Genomic DNA, 13,942 nt, shown 5'->3' with positions numbered 1-13,942 from the left:
ACTAGGCATACATAAAAGTGCAGTCGTGTCCTTTCACCGTTTATTAATGTTTCAAATTAAATCTAAGAATACTGTTACTATTTGAATTATTATTGTAAGGCACAGTTTTGTTCAGATAAAACACTGATCATATTTACAGCAAATATTTGGACACAGTTCAAACGGGACCCATTCTCTTCCATGAAAATCACCAAAGATATGACAATTGCAAATATATAAAACATTTTCATTTTTTCAAAGCCCTTATCGTTGTTTCAAATAACTACCACGACATTTGAAATGTAACTTAAGTCACAAAGCCAAGTTTTGAAATGAAATTCAGGGAGAAAACATTTCTTTTATGACTATTGTAGATTAAAATGCAGGATATATATATATATTAAACATTGTGAAAATTTGAAATGAGTTTCATCCAATAAAATTAAAGACCAACACAAAATTATTCAAAATCTTTTCAACTACTGTTTCACTCAGGCCTAAAGATGGTGTTTTCACAAAGTGAAACTATTTAGTCACATTGTTTGGGTTCTGTGGACTACTGAATTGTCTAGAAACATATTTTTAAAGTCATCTTGTCATCTGTTAATGTTACCCATGATTGTCTGACATTGGTTCACTTCCAACTTCCAAACTTCCAATGTGACTTTGCATAATGCACCTGTTCATTCTCCCCTTCTGGGACACTGCAAATAAAATGATACATTCAAATGTGGGATTGATGAATGTGGAAATAAACTTACATTAAAATGGCACAGCAAACAGTCCTGCTGTTTTAGCCAGAATTGAGCACACAGGAAATTACAATGGCAATTGCACTGGACAAATAACATCCATGGAAAAACTACATACATCTTATGTCATTCATCCTTGTTATGCACAGGTGCAAGATAAGTTATTACTGGATTTCACATACCCGAAGACTGATGGTTTATATTATGGAAAAACAAAAATGTTAAATGTAAGTACCAGCATTCAAGGGACAATCAAGAGTGCCATAATTAGAAATGAACCTAATATTGCATTAAGCAATGACTTTTGATTTTCACATAGCTTTTCTGTTAAATCATACACCTATATATAATATAAAAAATATATATATTCATAGTATTCATAGTAAAATCAAATACTGTTGAATGAATATAGTTTTCTGAAGTTCAAGTGTCACTATTAATAAAAGCTTTTGTTATGCCATTCCAAATCACATTTATTCAAAAATATTGCATGACCAAATTCAGAAGAAATGTTTCAAACTCTGTTCTATGACCCATCATCCGTCTATATCGGACAGTTTTGTCATTCATACCTAAAGTAAAAGGTGGGACAAAAATCTGTCCATCATAAAAGGGTGGGTAATTTAACGTAAGGAAAGTTGGGTGTACTGTGTGGGCACAGTCTCGTCTTTGCTTTAGTGAATCTTTCCCAGATTTTAGTTTTTTTTATCTCTTCCTGACTACACTCAACCAGCTCTGGTCCTTTTTGTAATAAATGCAAACGCTCATGTTTTTCATGTTATTCATGTTGAGACATGAGCAGTCTGCATGGTGGTGAAATACTGTAGTTTGGTGAAGAATGAACAGATGAAATTTACTGACAATTGAAACCCTGCCCACCTGCCATACTTAAAAATGTTGATTTTAGATAGTTACAAAAATGCTCAGATGCCCCGGAAAAGAGATTTTCAATACGTTCCGAGCAGTTTGTTTGAAGCATGCAGAGCCTTTAACAACTTAGCAACTGCCTACCTATTGCATCTCACTCTGTGCAGGAGTGTCCCAGCAAGTGAAAGAATGGACGAGAGATCTTATCACTGCTGGTATATGAAGGAACTGAGTTAACACCCATGCATTATCAGACATCATTAGCTCACAACAGATAAACTAGAAGATGAAAAACAAACAGTGGACATTTTCAGAACCATTTGACTTCAAGTCAAAAAAAGAAAAATGTCAATGCCATGAGTGTGAACCGTGTCTAATGTCGATTGACATAATCGCCCCCCCTCTCCATTTTCTCCATTGCTCTATAACTGTTCACCAAGAAAGCAAATATACAGTAATGGTATCTTCTGAAATGGAATATCATGGTCATTAGACTTATAATAGCTAAAAAAATAAAAATTGCTCATCATTAACCAAAAGGTATGTGAAATTATTTAGACAATTCAAGCACTAAATGCCAACTAAAAAACAAAAACAGTTTTATTTCAAATCCTGAAAACCCTTGGTCCAACGGAAAAGATCAGTATTTCCTATTTCCAAATTGTTAACCAAAATCCTGACAAAAATGTTATTATACTACACTGATATATCATCTAGAATGACTAGAATGAAAGAAAAAAGAAAAACAAGAATTAAAGAGAATGTACAGTAAAATATCCAGAAAAGGGAAGTGAAAAGGCACTAAGTTTAAGATTTGAGACCAAAAGTCAGAGGTAGCAGTCACAGAGAGGAAGAGGATGAAATTCAAAGCATAAAAAAAGGAAATGCGTGGTCATGTGTTGTTTATCTGTCCTTGGATCCAAGCTTCTCAATCAAGTCCTGCAGGGGAGCAAGCTCGCGCCGATCAATGAGGTTGAACTCCTACAAATTGACAAAAATTATAAGATTATCATTCAATATAGTATTGAGGGTCTGTATAGTTGGCTAAATAATAATGACCCCATTGGTGCCACAATATTAGGACGTATGCACTTGTGGCATCGATTGATTGATTCAATACTTTTTCTTTTTATCCCACAATTTTTGCAACCCATTTTTTCACCCAGTGTCAATTATCTAATGTAATCCTGGGCACTACAATTCCAACAACTATGGGACTAAAATTCCCATAATGTTTTGGTCCACTGCTCCTACTTGTGGATAGGCGGAGGGCTGTCTTACTGAGACAACATGTAGTCCAAGGTTAATTAAATAAGGTTAGGAAGCGAAGACCGTACAGTGGACTCCATGTTGCTCCCTGGAAGGAAAGAAACATGCACAATTGAGACCAAGGAAGCTGAACGCGGAAGTGTTGCCTGCATATAGCCCATTGCGCATGTTTCTTTCCTTCCAGGGAGCAACATGGAGTCCACCGTACGGTTTTCGCTTCCTGTCCTCATTTAATAGTCCTTGATATAGTCCAGGAAATAAGTGAGCCCAGAGTCCATGACATCATGGACACTTTGAAATATCTAAAAAAAAACATATTACCCACATAAAAACCCCAGGAAAGTGTCTCCCAAACATAATTAAAATAAGATCTGGTTGCAAAAGGGGTGAAGTGGCCCTTTAAGAATTTGCAAAAAGTACAGAGGTAAAAAATATATTTACAGAAAAACAGTGGGGGGTAATTTCTTTTCAAGCTTGTCTAGGTCCAGCTGCTCTTATAACGGTGTTGAAGGGGTAGGGAGTAGGGATGCACCAAATGTAAAATTATTGTCTGATACCGACAATAAGTTAACACTTGGGCGAAACCCGAAATAAAATGAAGAAAATATCTGTTATATATTTGTTTTAAACATTTTTGTACCAGTGATGTTATGGCTGTGCCTCTGTTGTAGAGCTACATCATTGTGGCATGGATCAGTTACCCAACCCACCCCCAAAAGTAGGGCGATTTCACAGAGGGTTTGCCAAATAATTTGATTTGGACGGTTCAGATAGGTAATCTCTTCTTTCCTTGAAATAACATTGGCTGCAGTTACATGAGGGCTGTTTCATTCAGAATGATGTATCCTGTATAATTAATCGCAAAACAAGAGCATAATATATGCCATACCAATTACATGGAAACAAGCATGCACAGAAAGACCAGAATGAACTTAAGTGTTTACATGAGTCCAAAATTGTTTCAATAGGATTTAAAAATTGAATAAACCGGTCAGTTACATCAGATTTAAGTTTAAATCAGATTGGCCATTTTCATTCCGATTTAAGTTTTTGTAGGTGTTTACATGACAACTTTTAATAGGATTTAACTTTAATTCTGAATGAAAAGGGGGTTTAACTGTCCATGTAAACGCCACTGTCACCCACTCTGATCGTAAAGTCTGAGGCCTTACTAAGGCCCCCTTGGAGCCATGCCGTTTTAAACAATCCCATTCATAGTAGTTTCATGTGGATTTTGAACTACACACCAAATAGCAGAGAAAATGACAACAAGCTATTAAACTTTATTAGATGTGTGGTAGCCTTACCTGAACAAAGAAAATGAAGTGCTTGAACGAGGTGTTAAGATGTGCCTCCTCCTGCAGTTGCATCACAGAGTCAAAATGCTGGTGGTAGATGTGGGCATAAACCCTGAAAAGACGTTTCAGGATGGTCTTTGCCACAGACATGAAATTCCTGGGAAACGGTACTCCTACAGACACAGAATGATTATGTCAATTAGAGCTAGCCTTGACCAAGGTCCTTGATTTTCTTGGATAAGCAAAGCTAGTTGAATAAGAGTTCTGGTAGTGTTTCTGGATTTGTTTTATTTAATCTCTGTGGCACAATCTATGTAAAGCGCCTTGGATAAAGGCGCTATATAAATGCACCATTTACCATACAGTTTACTCTTTACATAACCCAGGGAAAACACAAAGGGGTGAAAGTGTGACATTGTAATTTGAAATATGGAGCTATCAGAAGCAAACATAATCTTTACATATACTTTTTTAGACAGACAATTGAAACAAAAATGTAAAAAAAAGAAACACTGATCATCTGCTAAAAAACCTTAACTGAGGTGCTGGAGTCACAAAAGGATAATGAAGAAAAATGCCTGAAGAAGGTATAGACCGAAAGCTTGCAAATAAATATATTGATTGTGAATAGATTTAAGTGTGCGGAGATAAAAAATAATGCCACATGTTAGACTGCAATATCACCTTGCTGATCAAATACTTCATGAACATATTAACAAGTTAAACAAGTAAGGAGTATGTTTAGATTATTCTAGTGTGCTGTGCTATCAGACAATTTCATTGATTTATGGATAAAAGTATTGCAAAAAGAATACAATGGTCACTTCTACTGTAACAATCTAAAAAGGTGAAATGGTACAGCAACTAAACATGTAGCCTAGTTGTCACACAACAATAATTTATCAATAACCATTTAATTTGCCTAGAAGAAGGTGTATCCCTTTAATCTAAACATTAAATGCAACTCACCGATTTTGGAAGGAAAAAGTGTCTCATCGTCCAGTTGGTCCTGTACCCAGGTCATCAAGTAGTCAATGTACTTGGGAGCAGAGCATTTGATGGGCTTCTTAATATTAGTTCCATCAGCCCAGTGGTATTCATATCTAGCAAAAAAACAGAAATATAAGGAAGGTTACTACTGTTCCACAGGGCATCAGACACTTTTTATGGTTGATCATGACAATGTAACCAGACATTGGTTTGTAGCCTATATATGGCATTACCTTTTCCTAAAATTGAGTTTGAAATTGAATGATTAACATAGTCTGTTCCATAGAGTTCTCATTTACTGTAAATATGCTGTACAATAAAATAATATATGTCAACTATGAATTGGATTTGCAAGGAGAAATACTGTGTCTGTCATTATCATACTTATGGCCCCTACACTGTCACACTGTAGGAGTTTTAAAGTTGTCGGCGAGTCATCAGATCGTTATGTATTTCACACTACAGGAGTCTTTTAAATCGACTGTCATTATATCGTTGTGGCTTTCACACTAAACGATCGGTCACCGACTAGGCATCACACACTGCAAGAGTTCACCAAGATGCGATCCAGACCCGATATAGGCTATATTATTTGTTTTTTATTGTCTCCACCAGGCCGAAGGCATGGGGAGAGAGTATGAGTATGTTTTGCACTCCGTCCGTGTGTGTCCGTCCGTCCTTCCTTCCTTCCGTCCGTCCGTTACCAGCTAATCTCCGCCACCGTTGGCCCGATCCATGCCAAACTTTGCACACACACTCCCTGGATGCCAACGACGAACCTCTGCCCCAAATATTCTTCAACGGCCTGTTATAGCGCCACCATGAGGCCGATTTAGGCAAAACACATTTCTGTAGATTACTCGTACACATTTTATCCATACATCACATAATTCAGTATACACTATCTCCATAGTCATGTGATCAACACGGATCATTTCCCATCTTCCATCCTGATTGGCTAATATTGGCTTCCAAGATCTCACATGATTGGTCCGTTTCGAATAAAATGCCACAAATCACAAACACAGTGTGCAATTTCCGTGAAATTATACACGCACATTTCCACTAGGCCGAGGACGACATGCCACTCATTTTTTTCCAAATCAGCCTCATGGTGGCACTATAATAGGCCAATTCCTGTTTTTAGCTATAACTGCATCAATCTGTATACAACTTATGTATGCGCACTCCCTAGAGGCCATGGAAAAACATTGTCCCTGCATCCCTCCACATCTGCCGGTTATAGCGCCACCATGAGGCCGAACACATTGCTTATGTTAGTCGCACAGATTTCATCCAAATCGGTACACATGATCTCTGTAGTCATGTGATCAAGACGAGTCTGTTGGATTTCTCAGATTCTACACTGATTGGCTAACATTGCCTTCCAAAGTTTTCAGGAGTGGCCCGTTTCGTTCAAAATGCTGCACTTCTATCTGGTCTGGCTCTGCATTTCCTCAACATGTTTATATTACTCCTAAACATTTTGCCAAACATCTCACACAGTCCTATCCTCCTGGTGGAGACCTGTGCCCAGAAGGGCACTTTTTCTAGTTCCAATTCATTTTGACATCTCACGCACGTGCAGGATGCCGTGATACAAGCGCAAGACACCGACACAGGACGCCTCTCTCTCTCTGTGCATGCCACACACACAGGATTTGCCAGGCTACACGGCGAAGTGTTACACACACACACACACACACACACACACACACACACACACACACACACACACACACACACACACACACACACACACACACACACACACACACACACACACACACACACACACACACACACACACACACACACACACACACACACACACACACACACACACACACACACACACACACACACACACACTGCTCCGATGCGGTTTTATCAACATTATTCAAGTGAAATGAGTTGGTTTTATAGACTATTTAACAGCAACATTGGGCCAATATAGCTTGCATGTACGACACAGCGGTGGCCGAACGGTTTGCGGAGCGGTCTTGATACCGGAAGGTCGCCAGTTCGAATCCCCGGACCGGCACGTTAAAATTACCACCGCTGAAGTGCCCTTGAGCAAGGCATTGAACCCCTACCATGAAATGTTCTATGAGCAGGGTGTGGCTGTAAACAAGCATCTCGAGCTTAGTCCACTTCCCTGGGTAAACAAAGAAATTTGCTTTGCTTTACTTCACAGGACAGGGATTTACCCAAGGAATAAAGGTTATATATATCATCACCTGATCATCTATCGATACAGTCGACACGACAGACAGACAGTGTCAGTGAGCACAGCTGTCCTGTGCTCTCATTGGCTGTAATACAGAACTTCTCGGGACGCGGTCGAACTCATTTCATACTGTACAATGTCCAGTTGGCGACAGAGCCAAATATCAAACCTGCTTGATATTCAGAAATGGTCAGGAAGGCATCGGCGGATTCGGCGAGCACTTTTATCGGTGCTATATCTTCTCGCAGAGCCTTTCACACACACAGCGAGCAAAACCTTGGCGATCAAAGCCTGATCTTGCGTCAGATCGTGAGTTTTGTTGGCAAGCACCAAAAATGGTCCCCGATAGCATAATCGGAGCAAATATCGTGCAGTGTGTACGAGCCATTACAAAATAAAACACTTGAAACGGGACATGAGGCCCTCAGGCTATTTAAATGAAGAGGAGAGAGGGATTACAGCATGAAAAGTTTATAATCAAACTCCTATTCGGTTCTAGAGTTTTACATTCAAAAAGTCACATCTCCAGACATTGCATGCCTCTATTTCCACATACAAAACATACACTGGTTGCAGACAAGCAAACAAGACATTTGTTGTGCTATATTAGCAGCTAAAAACAGCAGTAGGGGAAAGAGAGAATCTACGTTCTTCATTCTGACCGTGTCAACAGGAAGCAAAGCCAGGTCTCTTCCTCTCGATTACAGACAGTCGGGAGGCCAGAAAACAGGGGAAGTACCAACTCAAGACTCTAACAAGACAGCCTCTGCAGGGACTGCATGCAAACTATACAATACCCGTTTTGTTTCATTCATGTGATATTCAGATGATTCCTTGATTCCTCGAGAATGGTCTAAATCACATGAAGTGGCAATGCATGGTTTGGTTAAAAAATGTAGCTGCTGGCTAATTACATAAAGTGGAGTCATATGCCATGACATGTTTCACATTTAAAGTTTTTTCTAGCGTTATAGTTTACAGGTATTGAACTAGAGGTCTAGGCCGGGCATTTAAGGATGTGCTGAATTAGAGCTCGCGAACATTGGCTGTGTGTCTCCGGTAAAAGAATCACGGAGAGAAGCTTCCATTAAAGGCCCATTCATACTCAAGTTTTAGGTGATAAGGTGACCACCAGGTGGTTAGTAAAAACAGAGATGTGGTGGGGTGAGCGGTGAGTCGCTTACCACCGCGGCGTGACGTCAGGTTGTAGTTTTCAGTGGTCATCTTATCACTTAAAACTGGAGTATGAATAGGCCTTTAGGATCTTTATTCACAGGATCATTGACACCATTCAAGAAAGAAAAGAAAAAAACAGCACTTCCGGTGGCAGAATTCTTCACTTGCACAATGTAGGAGGCGGGACTAAGGGGGACTTCCTGTTGGGATATCACCCCTGTGTTTGCTTCCTGTCCATCGGGAGTGCATGTAAGTCAGTCATTTTCTACGGACAATTATAGTACTTTCTCGTCACTTGTAATTTTTTAAATTATGTTTAAAACAAACTTGTATTCATATGGTTCATTCATTTACCATTCGTTTTTATCGTAATGTTTTATTTAGGGTTTTTTCTCAAGGGGAAAGTTGTATGCTCCAGTGCCTGTCTGTGCTGCTGCACTATACATACAGGAATACAGTACAGTGGAATACAGTACAGTGGAGTGCAGTACAGTACAGTACAGTGGAGTACAGTAGAGTACAGTACAGTGGAATACAGTACAGTGGAATACAGTACGGTACAGTGGAGTACAGTAGAGTACAGTGGAATACAGTACAGTACAGTACAGTACAGTGGAATACAGTACAGTACAGCGGAGTGCAGTACAGTACAGTACAGTACAGTACAGTACAGTACAGTACAGTACAGTGGAGTACAGTACAGTACAGTGGAGTACAGTACAGTACAGTGGAGTACAGTACAGTACAGTACAGTGGAGTGCAGTACAGTACAGTACAGTGGAGTACAGTACATTGGAGTACAGTACAGTACTGTACTGTACTGTGCTGTATTCCACTGTACTGTACTGTACTGCACTCCACTGTACTGTACTGTACTGTACTGTACTCTACTGTACTCTACTGCACTGCACTGTACTGTACTGTACTGTACTGTACTGTACTGTACTGTACTGTACTATACTGTACTCCACTTTGCTGTGCTGTACTCCACTGTACTGTACCGTACTGTATTCTACTGTACTGTACTGTACTGTGCTGTGCTGTACTCCACTGTACTGTGCTGTACTCCACTGTACTGTACTGTATTCCACTGTACTGTACTCTACTGTACTGTACTGTACTGCACTCCGCTGTACTGTACTGTATTCCACTGTACTGTACTCTACTGTACTCCACTGTACTGTACTGTACTGCACTCCACTGTACTCCACTGTACTGTACTGTACTGTATGTATAGTGCAGCAGCACAGACAGGCACTGGAGCATACAACTTTCCCCTTGAGAAAAAAAACCTAAATAAAACATTACGATAAAAACGAATGGTAAATGAATGAACCATATGAATAAAAGTTTTTTTTAAACATAATTACAAAAATTACAAGTGACGAGAAAGTACTATAACTGTCCGTAGAAAATGACTGACTTACATGCACTCCCGATGGACAGGAAGCAAACACAGGGGTGATATCCCAACAGGAAGTCCCCCTTAGTCCCGCCTCCTACATTGTGCAAGTGAAGAATAGGACTGACTGAGTGGAGCTTCCCAACCGATACAATAGACCAATTAACAGGGCTGTAGAACAATAAGCCTGTTAACAGAGACTTTTGTACAGGTAAAAAATTGTAATAGTCTACTGGAAGCCCCCATGGGTCTCTGTATGTACGTACGCACGCATGTATGTGTGTAATCCACGTAACTCGGGAACTGTTCACCCCACCAACTTCAGATTCGACACACGTTCCACACCCCCACAGGGAGTGCAGTGCCCGGTGTCGAGTTGGTCAGACCCACGGTTGTCCGGATGTTCTGACATCACACCACTCCATATTTGGGCATGCCTGACACAGAACTCCATAAGCTGGCCTGTTCTGACATCACAACACTCCATATTTGGGCATGCCTGACACACAACTCCATATATAGGAATAAAAGGGACACAGACAGATGGGTGGAACAGGTACTCTGCATTTCCGGTTGTCCAGAACCAGCACAAAAGCCTCATTTGGCATGCTTGACAAAGAACTCCATATATGGGCATCAAAGGGACACATAATAACTGGGTGGGGCATGCATTTTGGGTTGTCCAGAACCAGCACAAAAGCCTCTGCCCGGGCCCTGTACCTGATCACCCCTATATAGTCCCCACAGGAATCCGCGATCGCAGAATTTACAGCCGATTTCAAAGCCGTCCGTGGAATTCTCGACCATCCGCGGAATAGTAGAATGTCCGTGGAATAGTCGGATGCCCTCGTTTCTACTCTGCCACAATGTTATGCTGCCCACACGAGCAGATGCAAAAGATAAAGTTGCGCACAGACAGTGTATTTGCAGGCTAGTCGTTAAGCAGCTTAAGGAGGACGTTAGGCCCTTTCGGCACCCTCGGTTAGCTTTTCTGAATTTTGGACGTTGCTACCCTAGGGTCCCTGATAGCTTATTCCACCCTCCATAGGACGCAGATTTACCCACTCTCTGTTCACACATACTTGTGTTCTGCTAGTCTATCTTTTAGTCTAAAAGATAGACTAGCAGAACACAAGTATGCAATACGGACTGAAAACCCTGATTATCCCATGGCGGTACATTACAAAGAGGCTCATCATGCCAACCCAAGCTCTTTAAAAATCATTGCTATAGAAATCATCCCTAAAACTGTGAGAGGCGGTGATAGATTAAAGCAGTTGCTGCAGAGAGAAACGTTCTGGATTGTCACCCTGAAACATCAGCGCTGGAAGGGGGGGGGGGCGGAGGATGCGCCAGTACCCCCTGCTGGTGGAGAGGAGAATTTTTTGACATGGTGCAGATTGCACAGTGAGTGAGTTGACAGATAGACACAACAACATGACGAGATATAAAACGTATTGTAGTTTTACTTTCACCTGCACCAAGTGGTTTAAAGAAATCTAACCCAAACAACAACACAATAAGAGTCACATACTGTTATTATGATTAACTCGGTTACTCGGATGAGGTGGAAATAACAACACAACGACAACTAATAGTAAGTATAACAGGTGTGTGTGTGTTAGAGATGTTTGTCGAGTGTTTGTGTTGGAACGCTCAGTGCGGCCGCACAGTTCATATACAGGTCCTTCCAGAGAGAGATCATATATGGAGTGTGGAGACACTACACTGCTGTGTGCGAGTGTGTATACGAGTCTCTCTCTCTCGTGTACATGATGCTGCGGTGCTAGGTCCTAAATAAGTCATTATTAGGCCAATTATACCCGAATAAGACCCGAAATTTCGCGCGGCCGAGCCACCCATGCCCTGAAAGCTACGAACTTCCCTGGTCTAAATGACTAAATTGATTTTTCCCCTTTTCTCTAAAGGTTTCCTCCTCCTCACACACTGTTCACAACCTTTTTCTGGTATTTGTTTTGGGGATTCTATCTTTTTATTTTTTTATTTATTGTATTTTCTTACAAAACCTCCCATACCCTTGTATCTGAAACAATATGGACCTAACTGTTATGATGTATAATGTGCGGACATTGATGTTCTAACATTTTATTGTGCTGACATGTATTAGACTGACAGTGACACTGATTGCTGTCAAGTGTTTTCAATCATGATGGTCGCTATATAATGACGTCCTGCTGCATGTCATAACTATGGGACCCTGACGAAGGCTGAGTGCCGAAACGCGTTTGTCCTCCTTTTTTGTAATGTTCTTTGCCAAATAAAAAGGCTTTCCTTCACCTCACTGGAACAGAGTGCCTTGGATCCTCTTCTTTATTGTTATGATTTAACCTCACCAACGAGCACCTGTATCCAGTTCAACAAACAAAGGACCACGGCAGCGCTCCCTTCCTCTATTCACAGGTCCTTATTACCATTGCAGCGACGCAGGTGTCTATGGAGAGGTTGGTTAAGAACGCTATTTAAGAACTGCAGGAATGTGCCTGTCTATTTAGAATTATTCGTATTCACCAACGTATGCACATATTTTTGAGTGGTGCAACCACTCCTATAACCAGCAATGTCCGTCTGTCCCTATGTCTGTATGTCCGTATGTTTAGGGTACCAACAGGGGGTGCTGTTGCACCACTCACTTCAGACAGGTCTGATTTTTGAGGGCCTCCTATACACAGGTTTAATGTTTGTCTTTAGTTCAATGTTTGTGTTGTAAACGCATTGACAATGAAGGGAAAATTTACATCATAATGTGTCATTTATGTCATATTTCCCCTTTATTGTTAATGGCGTTTAATGTTTGTGTTTGCACCGTTTGTTTTCAAAGTGGTTACCTGGGTCCAGCAGACATCACAGAGCAGCTGGTCTCTGTGCAGAACTCTGTTATGGTGCCATAAAGCATATTGATCTGGTTGAAAAAGTCCACCGCTGAAATTGAGGATAGACATGATGATTAAGAACTATCCCACACACGACAATGATGACTTGTGTCATCTTGACTAATTCTTGTGCAAACCACACCACAAGGTAAGCAGCTACTGCTAAGCTTCTTCTAAAACCAAAGCTTTACTGCAGCCACCGGGCTGCAGTAGATTGATTGATTGATTGAAATATTGATTAACAGTTTGCAGAATTACAGTACATTTCAAGTAAAAGCACAAACTCAATACAAAGACTGTTAACTGTGAGTGGACGACCCAATTAAGCATTACACTTGTTTACAAGAGGGTCCACCTGGTTCAAGGTGGAGCGTCAGCGTCAAAGCAGAGTATCTAACTGTTGAATAAAATTTGGCTATAAGTCAAAGGACTGCTTGTGGTGGTGCCATGCCACCCTAGTCAAAAAAGTCTGGAGTCTATAGACATATTTAGAAGTAATTTCACCCTCCTGAGATTCAGAATGGGGCGGGTATTTCTTTACAGTAACCATAATATAATCATTTTAATAATCTAATAATGAACAATTACTTTATAGAAATGTATACTATCTACTATCTAGTTATTACTTATTATAGTGTGTTAATTTACACATGGTATGGAATAGGCAGCAGATGTGAGGTTGTGGGGTGTTTATTGTAGGGATTCTCCACTCTTCAAGGCTAGTAGCTAGAAGAACACTCCACCCCCATAAAAACAATTTATTGTGTGTGTGTGTGTGTGTGTGTGTGTGTGTGTGTGTGTGTGTGTGTGTGTGTGTGTGTGTGTGTGTGTGTGTGTGTAAAGGCAGAAGGCAGCAAAATAACCAAATTATGTAGCCTACATGTCAATGTGAGACAGTTACAGGCTTCCAAAAATATGAAAATATCTTCCAATTTAGAATGCATTTTTTACATAAACATTGGTTTTCCATTACGAGGTTTGTCATGTTGATACAAAAGCAATGTTCCTGGTCAAGTGGTTAAAATGGTGGGGCCATTGACAAGAAAGAAATAGAATGCTAGTACTTAATAATAGGTTAATTATAAGCA

The 13,942-nt window shown here is 40.3% G+C and overlaps 1 protein-coding gene across 1 annotated transcript in view; it reads right to left on the bottom strand.

Moving 5' to 3' along the window:
* Window positions 1-1,484: 1,484 nt before the first annotated feature.
* The window catches only part of LOC306934205 (MOB kinase activator 1A), a 13,754-nt gene continuing 1,296 nt past the window's right edge, over window positions 1,485-13,942 (bottom strand). Inside the window, exons 3-6 of the mRNA XM_079516743.1 lie at window positions 12,810-12,903; window positions 5,135-5,268; window positions 4,175-4,338; window positions 1,485-2,579 (exon numbers count right to left, since the gene is read on the bottom strand). Of these exons, the coding sequence (XP_079372869.1) occupies window positions 2,502-2,579; window positions 4,175-4,338; window positions 5,135-5,268; window positions 12,810-12,903 (470 nt within the window). The 3' untranslated portion in view covers window positions 1,485-2,501. The remainder of the gene's footprint in view (window positions 2,580-4,174; window positions 4,339-5,134; window positions 5,269-12,809; window positions 12,904-13,942) is intronic.

The sequence above is a fragment of the Electrona antarctica genome, assembly GCF_951216825.1.
Source record: "Electrona antarctica genome assembly, chromosome: 12".
Classification (NCBI taxonomy): Eukaryota; Metazoa; Chordata; class Actinopteri; order Myctophiformes; family Myctophidae; genus Electrona; species Electrona antarctica.
The sequence above is the reverse complement of the archived record's forward strand: the minus strand, read 5'-3'. Positions and strand labels throughout refer to the sequence as shown.